The sequence below is a fragment of the Stigmatopora argus genome, chromosome 16, assembly GCF_051989625.1.
Source record: "Stigmatopora argus isolate UIUO_Sarg chromosome 16, RoL_Sarg_1.0, whole genome shotgun sequence".
Taxonomy (NCBI): Eukaryota; Metazoa; Chordata; class Actinopteri; order Syngnathiformes; family Syngnathidae; genus Stigmatopora; species Stigmatopora argus.
In genome coordinates this window covers 607,791-623,607 of record NC_135402.1, presented here as the reverse complement: position 1 = coordinate 623,607, position 15,817 = coordinate 607,791, and the positions used below count along the sequence as shown (strand labels likewise).

Genomic DNA, 15,817 nt, shown 5'->3' with positions numbered 1-15,817 from the left:
ATAAAGCACTCGGACGGCTCGCGCTCATCCATAACTTGTCAAATGAACTTCTCTAAAAATGAACTTCAACTCCTTGGCTTTTGTTTGTTTGTTTGTTTTAGACTGTGAATGCTACGGACACTCCAACCGCTGCAGCTACCTCGAGTTCCTGAAAATTGTCACGTGCGTGAGCTGCAAACATAACACCAGAGGCCAGAACTGCCAACACTGCAGACTGGGATACTTCCGCAACGCCTCCGCCGAGCTGGACGACGAGAGCGTCTGCATCGGTGTGTACCGTGCAAAGCGCACACTCAAATCCTAAAACATTTGAAACATTTTCACAGGTTTCCTATTATTCCTCACCAGCACCAGCAAAAAAAAGCCATCAACTAAGACAGGCAACCCAGTTGCAATCCCAATATTAATGCGCGTGACCCACAAACACACATTGCATGACTGTCATATTATGTAATCTAGCCTGCACCCCCCCTCCCTAAGGCTCACGACTACTTTGCTAAATATTGGATTTTACACTCAATAATCCACTTTTGATTGAGAGGAAAGCTGTCGTCTGGCAACAAGAAAGCGCCTGGTGACAAGAACGACAAATGATACGCCGGCTTCCGGCGTGGATGTCGGTCAGCTTGAATGAATACGCACAACGTATTTGTGTCATCGCGCTAATCCAAAGGCTAACGAGGATAACCGGGCGAGGATTTAGCGTGGGAATAAAAGCAGAGTCGCTCGTCACGCTTGGCGCAAAGAGGGTTGAGTGGGTTCGTCGATAGGGATGGCGACCGAACCCATGACAGTCTGTAAATGATTCTCTTACAAAAGACAAGAACGACTAGCGTATTTTACGGATTATAAATCGCAACTGAGTATAAATCGCGTCAGCCAAAGATGACACAGCGAAGAAGAAAAAAATATATCAAAGTCGTATTTTTTGGGAGGGCAATTTTTTAAAATGATCAGAAACTAAGAGCAAATATATGTTAGCATAAGAGTAGTGAAATAGGGAACGACAGGCTACATGTTATCTGTTAACAAATGTTTTTTAGATTTAAAAAAAACAGGTTGGGGTCAGAGAGAAAAAAAAGAAAAAAAAGTCAAGGGCCCAAACTACAGGAAAAAACATTATAGAACATTATAGTCCAGAAAATGCAGTAAGGATTTTGGTCTATTTTTTTAAAATAAAAAAATGCAGATTGATGTAAAGTGAGTGACAGTCACATCTCAAATCGTTCGTCAAGGCGAAAAATGGGTCACCTCGGGCCAAGTCCCGACTTGGAAGGGTAACAGATTGGCAACCGTGGTGTGGGAACAAGGACTTTGTGGGAAAAGGGCACCCGAGCCAGCCGGCCCGTCCTGAATACCAAATAAAGGCCAGGACGTCCAGACCCATTTTTCTCTTTCTCTCTCTCTCTCTCTCTATTTGACCTGTCAGAATGCAACTGCAACCAGATGGGTTCGGTCCACGACCGCTGCAACGGCACGGGCTTCTGCCAGTGCAAAGACGGCGCCGCCGGGCCCAAGTGCGACGAGTGTCTGCCGGGCTACTACTGGAAACAAGGCTGTTACCGTGAGTACCCAAAAACGCACCCGCACTACCTTTGCCAGCCTTTACAAATACGTTTCGGACGCGTGCAGCGGTGAAATGATGCTTCTGAAGGAGGCGGCTGCCTTTTGTGCGCGCGTCTAATAAAAATGTCAAGCGCGCCGCCTTCGGGGACCTTTGAGCCCCGTGCGAAAGGTCGGCCCAGAGCGCCACAATGCGCCACAATGCGCCACCGTGCGCCCGCTTTGTCCGGCCCCGAGGGGAATAGATCATGTAGCTCATTAGCTGCGTCAGCTGCCGCCTAAATTGATGGCGCTGTCGCACCTTAACCCCGTTACACACAATGGCTTTCCCCTCAAGATTGCCGCCCCGACCGTGTGAAATTTGCAAGCGTGCTGGGAGATTAAACTAGTGTTGGAAGGAAAATATTTGAGCTCTGATATTTCCCCACAAAAGCCGCTATAAATCCTAATTTGCTTGGCATCGTTAGCTCGCAGTTTTCGCATTTCAACTAGCGGATTTTCCGCGAAAAAGACTATGCCGTCATATTAAAGCAGTCCATTGCAAACATTCTGTTTTTAAGATAAGGGATAGATTTGTTTTATCCGATTCATTGATTCATTACAATATGTTTGACGATAAACCTATTCAAATTCCTCGATTAATCGGCTAACGATACAGCATATTGATCTATCAAGACCTCATTGTTCAGCCTACCTTGCTCATTGATTGTCACACACATACAAAAACACTTTTTAAATTTATCGGTTGTACTACTGAGAAGGGACGGAGAAATATCAGCATTTTTTTTTCATCATACAGCAGCCCTAACACAATGGTAGAAAAAAAGGATGTGTTCCAGAGATTAAAAAAATAAAAATAAAAAGATTCAGGTGTTGTCCCCGAGGCAAAGACAGCAGGAATTTATCTTCTATTTTAACCCCCCCATGTTTTTTTTATCCGTGCCCTGAATTCTCCGCCTTTCTTCCCCCTGCCGTCTAGTCTCGACGCAAACATAATTTACACTTTTTTTCCGTTTAAGCAACTATGACATCAATTCTAAATTTACAGACAAGATGGATGAGACAAAAGCACCACCGGAAGGCAGTATAGTCGCATTTTCTCACTCAAGATTTGATGCGCAAAAATGGCTGGAAGTTGGAAAACTTCTAGTTGTAGCACTACGTAGGTACGGTGGCCAGAAATGGTACTGCAACCGCGCACAACAACCTCGAAGCGCTAAGCAATGGACAATCGCGCTGCGATATCACAACAGTCTTAATTGCAACGGGATTAAGATAGATTTTTTAAAGTATGTATATGTGTTGCGGCAATGAGCAAAAGTAATATTTTCCTATGTTTTTTTTTTACCCCGGCAGCCAACGTTTGCGACGACGAGATGCTGCTGTGCCAGAACGGCGGCACGTGTCACCAGAACCAGAAGTGCGCCTGTGCCCCCAACTTTAAGGGGGTCTTGTGCCAACAGTCTCGCTGCGAGTCAGGCAAGGACTGCAACGGCGCCCCCGCGTGGTGCCCTTCCGTCGCCGCCCTGCTGCTCGCCGCTGTGCTGGCCCGCCTGCTGGCCGCGCCGCCGCCGCCACACTGACCCCCCACGCACGCGAAACCGGGGAGGGTGTCCGAAAAAGTTGGGAATCTTCCACTTGGGGGTAGAATTTCAGGCCCAACTTTAAAGGCACCGTGATTGAAACCAGGGAATTTCATTTGACCTGCTGGAAATGTACAGCTGTTTCTTCATTTAAATTTGGACAGCTAAATCTTTGGGGGGCGGTTTGGCTTTAATTTTATTTATTTACCCCAAGTGTGTGTATTGTGATGATGTATCACATTGGTCGTTTGTTAATTTAAGAAATACCGCATAGTGTATTTTGTGATAAATATCAAAATGACTAGCACAGCGGTTAGCACGTCCGCCTCCCGTTTCTAAGGAGGGTTCGATCTGAAGGGGGTTCTAGCCTTCTTGCGTGGAGTTTTTCAATGTTCTCCTGCGTGGGTTTCCCCCGGGCACTCCGGTCTCCTCCCACAACACGCATGCTAGGCTAATTGTCTCAGGCTATAAGTTAGCCTAGCTTGTTTGTGTACATGTGTGCTACGATTGGCTGAGAAGCGATTCAGGGTGTTGTCCCCCACCCACTGGAATAGGCTCCAGCGCCAAAATGATTGATTCAAGATTGGAAAATGTAAAAACTGTCCCGAAAAATAATAAGATATTTTTAGCATTTATGTATAATTTGACTTTCTGTATTAAACGGGTTTCCAACAGGTCAAACGAATTGAATTGAGTGCATTTTCAGCTCCTCTTGAAATGTTCACCCACAGTTGAGTATCCCCAACTATTTTTGGGGGGCGGGGTTTAACGTACTCACTAAATCTCACCCACGCTCACAAGGACACACAAACACACAGAACTGAAAAAGGTGTGCTCAGGTCCCAGATGGACAAAAATGTTACAAAAAAGTGTAAGAGATGCAGGTTTAAAAAAAAAAGAAAGAAAGAAAAATAATATATACTATATAATCATACCAACCACTGTTCCCTTTATTCCTGAGCAGGAGAAATGTGCATCAAACCAAAAAAAAAAAAAAAGGAAAAAAAAGTCGAATCACCTGAATCACCACGGATTCACTTGAAAATGGAATGGCTGTCAACACGAGGACATTTTTTTTTTTGTTTTTATGAGACCTCTGCTCCACTAAACTTTGATTATTTTGTCCTCAAGAAAAAAAAATGACCAAAAAACACCGACTTGTACTATTTCCGCTGCATTTTCTGTTGGAACCATATCTTACGTCCATGTATCTAATGTCCCCACTTAACGGTTCGCTGAGATTCTACCTATATTATATGATATCATAGCCAACGGGTCGCGGCAGATAGATTTAGTCACGGTATTATCATCGCTACGGTAACCAGCGATTGCCGCCACACTTTAGCCAGATTTAATCTTCGCACAGTATTCGGGGGAGGGAAAGTGTCAACCGGAGACGGAATGAATAATATATGGCATTATTTGAATATTTTTTGTAGAAATTATTTTTCCTTTCAGGTTACAATAAATGGAGAAAGAAAAAAATATTGGCGACAATCGAGCGAGCATTTTATTATACCAACGTATGCCAGTAAATGACTGTTATTTGCCTTCTTTATTCATTTTTCATGACATTGACACACACACACACACACACATCAAGTCTTTAGCACTTACCTGGAATTTACGACTTAAATAATGATTATTCTTTTGAAATTTTTGAGATTGATCTATGAATATTGGACTTCTATTGCCGTCATGGAAACTAAAACATGACCATGAATTCATGTTTGAATACGATGTAGTACAATCATAACTCTTCATGTGGCAAATCATCTTTAAAATGGAAAAATCTTGTCTTAACTCAAGCTAAAACTTTTTCCCAAAACATGTTTCTTGTCTATTGAAATATGAGGATCAATCATTAAAGTGCAAATCTGAAATGTCAATGCTTGGAAATGAAAACATACACTATTGCAACCGGATAAAAAAAAACACCCATATAACACATTATAAAAAGGTTTAAAATAATGGAAAATGACTCTGGTAGCTCTTTAAACAAAGCAATCCATGAATACGTTAGCAGTCCACCATTAAACAAGACGAGCAGCGGCGAATGAATTGACGCTGTCAAACGAACCGCCGCCTCCAGACGAGCGCTGCCACTAATGGCTGGCTAATTGGTTGTGGACAATTAAATGTCTAATAAGCTGAGCGAACGGAGCTGCCAAACTCAATTAGCCCTGGCAATAACAACGGTGACAATTCATGAGGAATTCCACCAACCTGCTCGCTGAGACGGCATTTCCACAACGGTTGTCTGGACGTCCAGGGTCTTTTTTTTCGGGGGAGAGCCCAGCTGACGTTCCACATTCGGAACAAAATGGAACCTATAAACATTTTGTATGTTAGAAGCAGAAATGATTGTTTCAGTGCCACCGATATCCAACCGAATGGATTTGGACGTCACTGAAACAAGCTGTAGTTGGTCAAATATGTTTCCTTTTAAAGTATACTTTATTTTCCAAATAACTATATTCTCGGTCTAATTCGACCTGATTCTTTTCTTGTTAACCTTTTACTTGATTATTTAAATGGTTATTTTCTTGACTATTTTTAGATACAATTAGCCAGTTTGAGCCCAAAAAACTGCGACAAAGAAACAATATTTTCTGAAAATATGTGGCACAGGAATACCAGTTTCTACACCAATTTTGAAATGATCAGCGTAATTTTTTATTGTGTAACCACTTTAGTAGATCTTCCACACCCCAAATTTTCCCCGCAATCTGCAATTTTCAATCCGTCGCTCGCCATTTTCATCACCATTACTTTCACGTATCTATCGCTGCCTCCTACTGGGCACGGTTCCTCCTTCCAATACTTTTCCAGTTAACAAACCTGCTCCAAGACTCCTGCAAACCATTATATTAAATATGCATTAAATTATATATATATTATATTTTGAATAATTTCATTTTTAACTGTAGAATGTGAAAAAAACGAGGTGCAACTACAAAGAGCTCTGTAACAATGTTGTAAATCCCTGTTCGGATTGAAAAAGAGAATGAAGGTCAACAAAAAAGTGGCACAAGGAATATCTACACATCGATGAATATATTAAGCTGCACGAGGGAAAAAAGCTGAGTTTGTCAACAAAAGGCAAGAGCAAATTTCAGGACTGCGTGGCGTCAACATCCTCAGCGACGTCACCTGAATACCGAGAGAAATTCTCGTTGTTCTTCAGACGCCTCGGCCCGAAGGCATCCAAAAGAAAAAGACGACAACGTTGCCTTGTCTTCTGGGAAGGCCAACAAAGAGGCACTACGGCATAGTACCGCATCTAGGAGTACTGTATCCACGGTAACGCATCGCACGGGGTGACATTAGTGATGTTTGGATCTTATCTCTGGCATTTTGATGTCGGGAGAGTGACTAGAATTCAATTTGCGCTCAGTGTGTTTGTTCCGTTGTACATGTGTTGTGCAAAAATCCTCAGAGAAGAGCTTAAAGAAAAGAATTTTACATTTGAGGATTTTCTAGTTGCTTTTTGGGGGGAAAATTAAAAATATGACCACTTACTGACCTTGTTTTGTCATAATGGCGTAGGCGCTTTCTCATAGGGACGTCACTAGTAAACCTTTAAAAGAAGAAGGCACAGTTTGAGTCAATAAATCTCATTTGTTTGCAATTAATCTATCAATGCACACAATTATGAACACATAATTTGCCTAAAAGCATGAACTAACTCATAAGCTGCCATTAAGAGCGAAAGACCAGGTGGAAAAATAAAGAAAGAAACCCTTTGGTTATTCATTACAAAAAGAAATAAATGAAAACATTGTTAAAAGATTTTTTTTTTTAAAGTCTGAACATTTGATTTGGATTAGATGAGAACGAATGGTCGAAAGTTCAAAAAGATGAGCTGTCTCTCACCCTCAATGGCAAAGAATAATTCAAGTTGAAAAGATATGAAAGGCCTTCATATTTCACTTTCAAAATAGTAGACCAGCCCCACTTTGCCCCGACGGCACCCTACAAAAAATATATATATATATATATATATATATATAATGACGTGCTCCGCTTCCCAACGGTGACATAAATGAGTTTCATGCTTCACGGGAGTTCTTCGAAGACCGAGATGTGAAAAGTCTTCCACGGTTAGAAAAAAAATAACTCCACAGCAGGCGAGCATTTATAATTTCTGATTGATTGAAGAACTTTTGAACATAGCTAAAGAGCCACGAGGGGCACGTATATATTTATATAAATGTAATACGGCTCATTACAAATGTCCCGTGCTAATGAGATGCTTGAGATGGAGTCTGTCAGGCTTACGACGGTCAAAACGCATTTTTCGACTAAAACGACCTCATTCACATGCTTTTCAACACTCATTAAACGCTATTTTGTTAAATATTCTCCTTTTAGTTTTGCTAAACCTCCTAAAAATAAAAGTATAAAACCAAACTTACTTCGAAAACGAAGAAGTTACAATTGGGACGTCGGTTAGCATGTAAACAAGCGATCCAAAAGAACGTGAGCCAATGAGCGACACCTGGAGACACGGAATGGGGGCTTCTGATTGGAGGACACACAAGGATCAGACCAATGTCAAATAACGGGGTAATCACAAAGACAACATCAAAACTTTTATAAGTTAGCGCCCGATTAAGCAAACAATGGCATTCCTCGCCTCTCTTTTTTTAATTATATTTTTTTACAATGAAAAATACAAACACTACAAATCAACTAGTTTACATAACAAAGAGTAGAACATCAATTACACGATTGTAATAGTACCCTATTTATTTACACATGAGCATACGAGTAGTATGACCATGTAGTAAAATCCCGCCGCTAATCTCATTGGTCAAGGTCAGAGCCACCGGGTGGTCACGTGATTGACGTAGCCCCGACGAGTTCCAAAACACAAACAGCCATGTAATTGAAAAAAAAAATCACATATCCAAGTATAGCTGGATTAGAATTCCATTATAGTATATTTGTAAGTGTTAGTTTTACATTTGGAGTGTTAATGTGACAATGTAAATTGTTAACCAGAGGGGACTTAAATCCCCCACGTTTTGGAGGCAAGCATTCGTATTCTTTTTAGCATTAGCATGGAAAATCGACGTTTCCATTGAAATTATTTCTTTTTTTACAGAAAGGGAATCTTTCCCATCCATCAACTGGCATTTATTATCTTCATGCTAACATCACATTAGCAAGGCTGCATAAATCTTGCGACAATTGCCCGAGAAGCTTTTTTGCGGCCCACAGCTCCATCCTATTATTTGTCCGATATTCCTGTTCCCGTCTTATTGGACAGAGTGTGCGTCCTCTCATTTTTTTGGCTTGTGTGTTTAGCGGAAATAGAGGATAACAGGGTTACTTGTGTAACCTGAGCATCCAGCCAGCAGGCCGCCTCCGGGGCGCCAAAGTGCGCCATCTGTGAGCGGGTCTGTTTCGCCGTTTGTCGCCACCGACCGCGAGGGCATGTTGGACCAGACTTCCGCTCTGTCTTTACCGGGACGCTAAATTATTAGCGGATCCTACTTTTAGACCGGGGAGTTGTCAAATTAAATATAGTAGTTTTGAGGGATGGGAAGCCTATTCTATTTTCTTTTTTTTTTGCTTTCAATCGACATCGTTGGCCACCAATGGTGGCCACTAGGGGGCAGTTCAATACATTGCGGATAAATACGAGAGAGTCTCATCGTACGTGTGTGTCATCTCTTACATATTTTTGCAGTCTGTTATCATGCAGGCCAAGTCAGCTTTTCCCTGATGCATTAGAAGGGATGGGGGAAAATTTGAAATTGGTGGAAATTAAAAAAAAATCCTGAGAAAGAGTCTGTTTTGACCTACCAATTATCAATCCCTTCTACCACAAAGGACGGTCCCGTGTCGTGCATTTTGACAGATGCTCGAATTGTTCCAGATCCATGATCGTATTCATGGAATTTAAAAAAAGGATAAGAAGATAGCCTTCATCAATTTTGTATCAGAGTCCCATTTGTGGGGTTACCGAGCCGACGCCGCCAAAGAACGAATACGAATGTCTTCCTGATGAACAAATCAAGCGCAACATTTCCCAAATACAAACCGGAATGCGTCGTGACCCAAGATGGAAATGTCTGCCCTTGTCTGCCCCAACAACTACCCCGAACACAATCTACAGTACCTATCCAAAAAAGGAATTGTTAACAAATGGGGCGAAGTGATCAAAATCCAGCCGGCGAGTCGAAAGTTTATTTTGGGATCCCAATGTGAAAAAGTTGAAAAGTTCCCTGCGGCATCAATTGGAGCAAATGTTTAGCGAGCGTGTTTTTAAATGTAATCCCGTTCGAAGCGATTCGACCTCCAACTAGAGGGAATACTACAACAAAAGCCGGCTGAGCTATTAATGAGCTGTGTGAGAACATTTTGGAAAGGATTCTCGTCTGGGATTAGAGGAAATAATGAGGTTCAAAAGTTTGGAGACCCTTTGTCCTTCAATTGTATCGAAATTGGATGTACTAGTACTTATTATACATACAGTATGTGTAGTGGTATTATTATTAGTAGTAAATCCTCCCAAACTGATTGAACTTCAATCACTGACAAGCAATACATCAATTCCACTGAATCAGGACCAGTAAATTACTGTAATTTGGCAGTTCCATTTTTTGGGGGACACTTCCGTCAATGGCAGCTCAAGCTTTATTTGCGACCACGCTTGTTATTGAACTGGTTTAAGTGATGGGTGTGTTTGTCGCCTTCTCGTGGACACAATTGCAATTGATTTCTGTTTTATTTAACTTGCGGTGACTTCCATTTCTTCAGGCAAAAGTGTAATAGTACATAACCTCATTGTTGAAAGTTGGTGGATATATTGTACAATTTAAACGACGTTCATGTGGGAGTAGATTAAAATCGTTAGAAAAATATTCATTTTCTGAGTAATGTGTTTTGGGAGTTTTTTTCCCCTCATTCTTTTACTAATTCAGCACAACACAGACACAGTAAATACTATACATAAAGATTTTAATGTTTGATTTAGTGACAGGATTGTAAAAAAACGAGCTTTGCATTTCAGATTTAAAACCAGAAGTGTGACATTTACATAAAACATGTTTATTCTGCCGGACATAGAATTACAGATGGAAAAAAAAAATCTATTTCCCTTTTTTTTATTGTAATGATATGATAAGTGAAGCGCAACATGCTAAGACTGAACTTCATGATGCACTTTTTTTTCTTCAAAATTTTCCTTTTTTTCCCTTTCGTTGAATGCACGCTCGCTTGATAATAAAATAAAATAACAGAAAAAGGACATGGAATGTCGGCGTGGAAATGTAAAAAAAGGCAAATTTGATAAGGTTTGGATTTTTAATTAAGTTAAAAGAAAAGCAAAATAAGACTAAGAAAATAACTAAGAATTTGGTTTGAATGTCAATTATGGTCAAGATAATGTAAAAAATATTAAAAATGTCTAAAATAGAAAGAAAAAAAAATCTGACCAAGAAAAAAAAGTTTTAAAAATGTCATATTTGACCAAGGAAATAATTGGAAGATTACAAATAAAAAAAATAAAAGAAAGAAATCCCAGAATTTTGTTCCCAGGCTGCTACAAAGAATGCCAAAATGACCTGCTTTCCGTAAACATGAAATATGACAAAAATGAATGGAAAGGAAAAAGAGGGGGAAAAAAAACGGAAAACAAAATGGTGGAAATACATTTCATTTGAGCGCCATCGACGGTGACAGATATCCAGTCTAAATCAACTGAAAGAAGCTGGCAGCCAATAATAATCCTCTCCCAATGGAAATGGATTGGGCGTCCATCACCGTCAATGGAATGTATAGTCGCTTACTGTCAACAAATGACCATCAATTTCCTTCCAATCGGAAGTTCACACAAAAGAAACATCATGTTTGAGTGCGCTAATTCATAGTAGCCCTTCACATACACTATATATCTTATTTAATTATCGCCAATTTTTACAAGTCCGCTTAATCCCCCCCCCCCCAAATGCATTTGATGGCTTTAAATGTATCACCAAGAAGAATTTCTTTCAAATATTTACAGCTTTTTGTTACAAGTAAGCAAATTCCAAGATGTCTGCCCACCAATAACTTGATTTTCAGCCCCATAAATGTATTAAAAACTGAAAAGAAATATGAGGTTCTATATATTTGTAAGTTTAGTGAATACAATTATACGAAAATGGTTATTTCATGATGTCATTTTCGCAAGAAGGTTATGGCAAAGTATTTAGACGTTGATGAAAGGAGATATTAAAACTTTGATAGGGCTTATAAAATCGGATGATTAAAAATGTATCCAAAAATGAAAATGAATTGAAAATAAATGGAATGATCATTTTAAGTCAAGTGGATAATACCAAAGGGCCTTACAATGGCTTTTAATAATCCACTTCCAGATCTTTATGGGCTTAAAATGAATTCATTTTCAGTTTTAAAGGTCAAACATTTTTGGGCAGACTTCCTAATTTTGTCACAAAGAAGCAGCAACTCATTTCCTGCCAGCGATGGCGACAGAAATCCATTCAACAGAAGCCCAATCGTGACTGGACGCCCATCTCCATCAAGGGACAAACGATAAACAAACACCGAACGAGCTCACCAATGACTTTTTGTGCCTTTTTTTGTTTAGTTTTTACAAAGTGCTTTTTTCCCACAAATTTCTGAAAGGTTAAGAAAACTTCAGGCCTGTGTCAGAATAGGAAAAGACAAAAACATGCTGCGAGGACCGCGTGACAATTTGTGGTGAAAGCGATCCTCCATTTTGGAATGGCCACGTGTGCATTTCAAGTTCCAAATTTTAAATCTATCGTCGGCCTTTTGCACGGTGTGGCATGCGCGGACGAGCTGTACAAACACCGTGGCGGGTGGGGGGGGGGTGTCGTGTGATGTGATGCGCGTGTCGGCCAGCGGGGGCGCTACCACCGCCTCCCCGCTTTTCGTCTACCGGGCAAACCCGAGTCCAGAAGTCCTCCAGTGTTTTTCTGTCGACGTGCGGGAAAACCAGGCGCTCACTGGAGTTTGGTCCCCAGCTTTCGTTGTCTGTTCCTAAAAAAAGCGGCCAAGCGGTCAAAACCGGTCAAGAGAGGGGGCGGGGTCCGCGTGGTCCCGACGGCGGTGGGATTTACCTGGCCTCTGAACGCGTCACCGTGTACTCGAACCACAGGATGTTGGGGATCAGGCTGGTGTCGCGCACCAGGAAGTATTCGGACACGGGCCTGTAAAAAGGGCCAATAAAAATGGGGCTCATTTTCTGCCTGTGCTAAACCACTGGTACCTCTACTTACAAATGAAATGCTAAAAGCTTGGATGGGGAACGCTTTTGTTCCAAGATACAAAAATAAAATTAAAAAAATCCAAATTACGGAACATTAAACATCCCTCAAAACGCGCTATGCTTCCTGTATGTTTTTTTTTCATTGTTGCTTTCCCATTGGCTATCTCCCAACCCCTTGCTAGCCTCCCATTCGCTAGCAGTGTCACTATGACGCCGACTGGTTAGCTCACTGTAGAAAGGTAGCATAGGTAGCGCTGTATTCCAAAAACGGGCCATTTTTCAAGCAACGGGCTACGGGCGAGATGGTCTTACCACGCCGCTATTTTGGGGAACAACGGGGTGAGCAGCTCCTGCGTGATGAAGAACCAGAGCACGGCAATTGCGCTGCCCGCCACGGCGCCGTAGAACACCTGGCTCCACGTGTGGTACAGCAGGTAGACCCTGGAAAGAGCGCCCGACCAATTAAGACCAGAGCGGAGACCTGGGCGAGGCCGCGGGACGGGGCACACCTGCTGTAGGAGACGGATAAGGCCACGCCCAGCAGGACCATGGACAAGATGTGTCGCCACAGCAGGTCCACGCACCGAGCGTTGTTGGTCTGATGCATTCTGGGAAAGAGGGGATCAATTAGTGGAGCCCTAAGCAGATGAAAAGCCTTTTTTCACTTTACATAAATCGGACATCTATTGTTGTTTGACTAAATAAATGTTATGATTTATTTATTTATTTATTTTTTAAATCGTCGTTAGTGTTACTGTGTTCCATAATCAGTGTATTTACATTTTGGTCAATGTATTCATTTATGAATTTATATATAAACATACTACTCTTAAAAATAAAATGATTCATAATACATCTTAGTCATTTATTTAAAAATATAGATATATTTGAATGATCAATGATCGGATTTCAGTGCCGCTGATGATGATGATAGACATCCAAAAGTGGCATTGAAACAGGGATAAAATAGGTTTTGCTTCAGTCTCACCTTAAATAAAGAAAAAGAAAGAAGTAAACAACAAAAAACCAAATGAGCTGGGAGTGACTGGACGGCATCCCATAATCCGTGTTCAGCATGGAATGAGCCCCTGTGGACAAATGACAACGTCAACGCCACCGACGGCCATCGCACGAGTTCAACGTAAAACTGGCGCGTGGTCCGACTTTCTCCGTACCGGCACATGGGCGGGGCTCTCTGAGAATGTGCTTAAGCATCCAGTTGACGCCCTCGTTGACGGTGATCCCACCGAAAAAGGAAATCTGCAAAGACGCACGTTGAACGCAAGCTACAAAACGGGGGGATTCATCGGGGTGCCGCGGCTTCCTCACCGTGTGCAGTTCCCGCTTAAAGACGATAAGCGTGACAAAGCCCACGAGAATGGCGATGGGCAGGAGGCTGATGTAGGCGAGCAGGTGTCCCGTCAGGTCATCTGAAATACAACGACGAGACCATAAAAGTCACAAGATCTAATCCAGGGGTGAGCAAACTATTCCACAAAGGGCCAAGGGTGCTTTTCGTTCCTAAAGAGCAAGGCGGTCCTCGAGGGCCGGTGTGGCTGCAGGTTTTTGTTCCAACCGATCCAGTACAGACAGTGCAGAAAACAAGAAGCATATGACTGCCATCCACCGATTGCATCAGATTGGTGGAAAGGTGTCCTCTTTCTGGGTTGGAATGAAAACCCGTACCCACTGCTAAACACTGGTATGTTGCAAGTGCAATCCGTGGATTGCAGTCAGGTGCTCCTCGTTACAGCCCAACCACCGTCGCTGGATCGCTTGGACCAAAAATCTGCAACCACAGCGGCCCTTGAGGACTGCTTTGCCCATCCCCAAACACTGGGCAACAATGGGCGGTCACTTCAAAAGATGACATCCAATGCTCATTTGTATAGAACCTGAAACACTATATATGTTGCTGATCAATGAGAGTATGCATGCACAAGGGAGTCTAATGTAAAAATAATGATGATTACAGTGGTGCTAAAGTTACATTGTATCATACAGGTTAGCGGAGTGTGCACCCATCAAAAGAGCCACACATGGCTCGCGAGCCATAGGCTCTCTACCCCTGCTGTATTTGATACTGACCCAGTTAGAAATTGTGCCAGGACCCACTTGGGGTAGGCACTTCATATTTAGAAAGGGCTATGATGGCACATTTGTTCTGCATGGAAATGTCCGTTTTCATCGTATTTTAATCAATTATATTTTAACCTTAACCCTTCATTACAGTTGATAGTGGCAACGCTAATAGCATCGGGCCAGTGAGCTAGCGTGTTAACAACACTCCCCAAGGGAACAGACAACTACAATCAGACGTTACTTTTATTTCCAAATTTTGGCGGTGTATTAAATGTACGTGTAGCTCGGGGTATGTGGAATATGTTCACTTGTGCCATGAGGAAATAAGCGCCGATATCAACTCGTCTCACAGGCTAACTCGTTAGCTTTTATTGTGCCCGCTATCACCGAGTGCGCATGCGCCAAGTCTCACAATTTGGCCGCCCCTGGTGACGTTCAGCCTTTAACGGCGTCGCACAATTTCGCAGCCATTGGGGGACTACCGTTTCTATTGACGGAAGACGACAAGCGAAACGCCGCAAAGCCGTCAGCCCTCGGTTGGTCGGTGCGAGAGAAGACGTCGAGTCCACTTACCCTCGGCGAACTCGACATGTGTTAGCGATATGGCTCGCCATCTAGGTGGCGCCGAGCACTGCTCTTCTAACGCCATCTTACCCGGACACAACCACACCGGGTGTCAATGCACGATGTGCGGCGCTTGAACTGACTGCGTTGCGCATGCGCAACGGACGAAGCAGCGTTGCTGCTATGGAAAAACTGTGCGTGACTCGCGTGATTCTTCTGCTAGAATTCATTTTTCCAGGTTACATTTTTATTAGCGGTAAATTAGTGAAACCGAAGCATTAGCTATAGTGCGTTGAAAATATTTGTTCCGCAAATTGCTCAGTTTTGTCCTATTTTGTATCCTGTAGTCAGCGATAACGCCGGTTTCGCACATGCGCAGTAACAATAGGGTAACGCCTCTTGTCTTTAGATTTTAACATTTTATTGTATGCACATTCAGAGTTTTTTTTTTCTAATTCATTTATTTTAAGTGGTTAAAAGGGGTGCCCGTCGCAATAGGGTATTAATAAATGTAGTTTAGCCCATTCCGGTTTGCAAGCCAATAGCAAGCCACGGAGCGCCAACCAATCAGAGGAGGAATGGGCGATTCAAGACCCGGAAGTCATAAAAAATGGATTGAAGCAAAGACAATAAATATATATTATTTAAATATTCAGAATAATCTCATTTCCAAATATTCAAAAATAACATTTCATACAGAGAATCAGCATTGATATACATTTTTCAGAAGCAAAGGAAACTTAGGAATTGAACTAGAACGGAATGGCGAGCACAC

At 42.0% G+C, this 15,817-nt stretch overlaps 3 protein-coding genes across 10 annotated transcripts in view; 1 reads left to right on the top strand and 2 right to left on the bottom strand.

The window, feature by feature from the left end:
• The window catches only part of ntng2b (netrin g2b), a 38,256-nt gene extending 33,623 nt beyond the window's left edge, over positions 1 to 4,633 (top strand). For 4 of the 5 annotated variants that reach the window (XM_077622216.1, XM_077622217.1, XM_077622215.1 and 1 more), the window contains 3 exons: positions 102 to 269; positions 1,430 to 1,564; positions 2,920 to 4,633. In XM_077622216.1, coding sequence (XP_077478342.1) covers positions 102 to 269; positions 1,430 to 1,564; positions 2,920 to 3,146 — 530 coding nt within the window. In that variant the 3' untranslated portion in view covers positions 3,147 to 4,633. Of the gene's footprint in view, positions 1 to 101; positions 270 to 1,429; positions 1,565 to 2,919 lie in introns of those variants that run through there. The other variant, XM_077622218.1, reaches the window with a different exon arrangement.
• The window catches only part of LOC144090593 (uncharacterized), a 47,258-nt gene extending 39,613 nt beyond the window's left edge, over positions 1 to 7,645 (bottom strand). For 2 of the 4 annotated variants that reach the window (XR_013305450.1, XR_013305449.1), the window contains exons 1-3: positions 7,565 to 7,645; positions 6,673 to 6,726; positions 5,373 to 5,476 (exon numbers count right to left, since the gene is read on the bottom strand). Coding sequence is in view for 2 of the 4 variants with exons in the window: in XM_077622221.1 (XP_077478347.1) it covers positions 5,373 to 5,476; positions 6,673 to 6,726; positions 7,565 to 7,605 (199 nt within the window). In the remaining 2 variants the exon portion in view is untranslated. The remainder of the gene's footprint in view (positions 1 to 5,372; positions 5,477 to 6,672; positions 6,727 to 7,564) is intronic. The other 2 variants (XM_077622221.1, XM_077622220.1) reach the window with 1 other exon arrangement.
• Positions 7,646 to 10,101: 2,456 nt separating this feature from the next.
• On the bottom strand, positions 10,102 to 15,344 carry dolpp1 (dolichyldiphosphatase 1). The gene is made up of 8 exons (XM_077622822.1): positions 15,052 to 15,344; positions 13,726 to 13,826; positions 13,572 to 13,656; positions 13,385 to 13,484; positions 12,906 to 13,004; positions 12,709 to 12,837; positions 12,248 to 12,337; positions 10,102 to 12,167 (listed from the first exon to the last, which is right to left on the bottom strand). Exons 1-8 carry the CDS (start codon positions 15,125 to 15,127, stop codon positions 12,131 to 12,133), a joined length of 717 nt encoding a protein of 238 aa, XP_077478948.1. The 5' UTR covers positions 15,128 to 15,344; the 3' UTR covers positions 10,102 to 12,130.
• Positions 15,345 to 15,817: the final 473 nt, after the last annotated feature.

What these genes read in the sequence shown, in the direction of transcription:
- dolpp1 (XM_077622822.1), bottom strand. Translation starts at nt 15,127, where the DNA reads ATGGCGTTAGAAGAGCAGTGCTCGGCGCCACCTAGATGGCGAGCCATA. An exon ending in TTAAGCGGGAACTGCACACG is followed by an intron (nt 13,657 to 13,725) that starts GTGAGGAAGCCG and finishes GCGTCTTTGCAG; the next exon opens with ATTTCCTTTTTCGGTGGGAT. An exon ending in GTGACGCGTTCAGAGGCCAG is followed by an intron (nt 12,168 to 12,247) that starts GTAAATCCCACC and finishes CGCTTTTTTTAG; the next exon opens with GAACAGACAACGAAAGCTGG.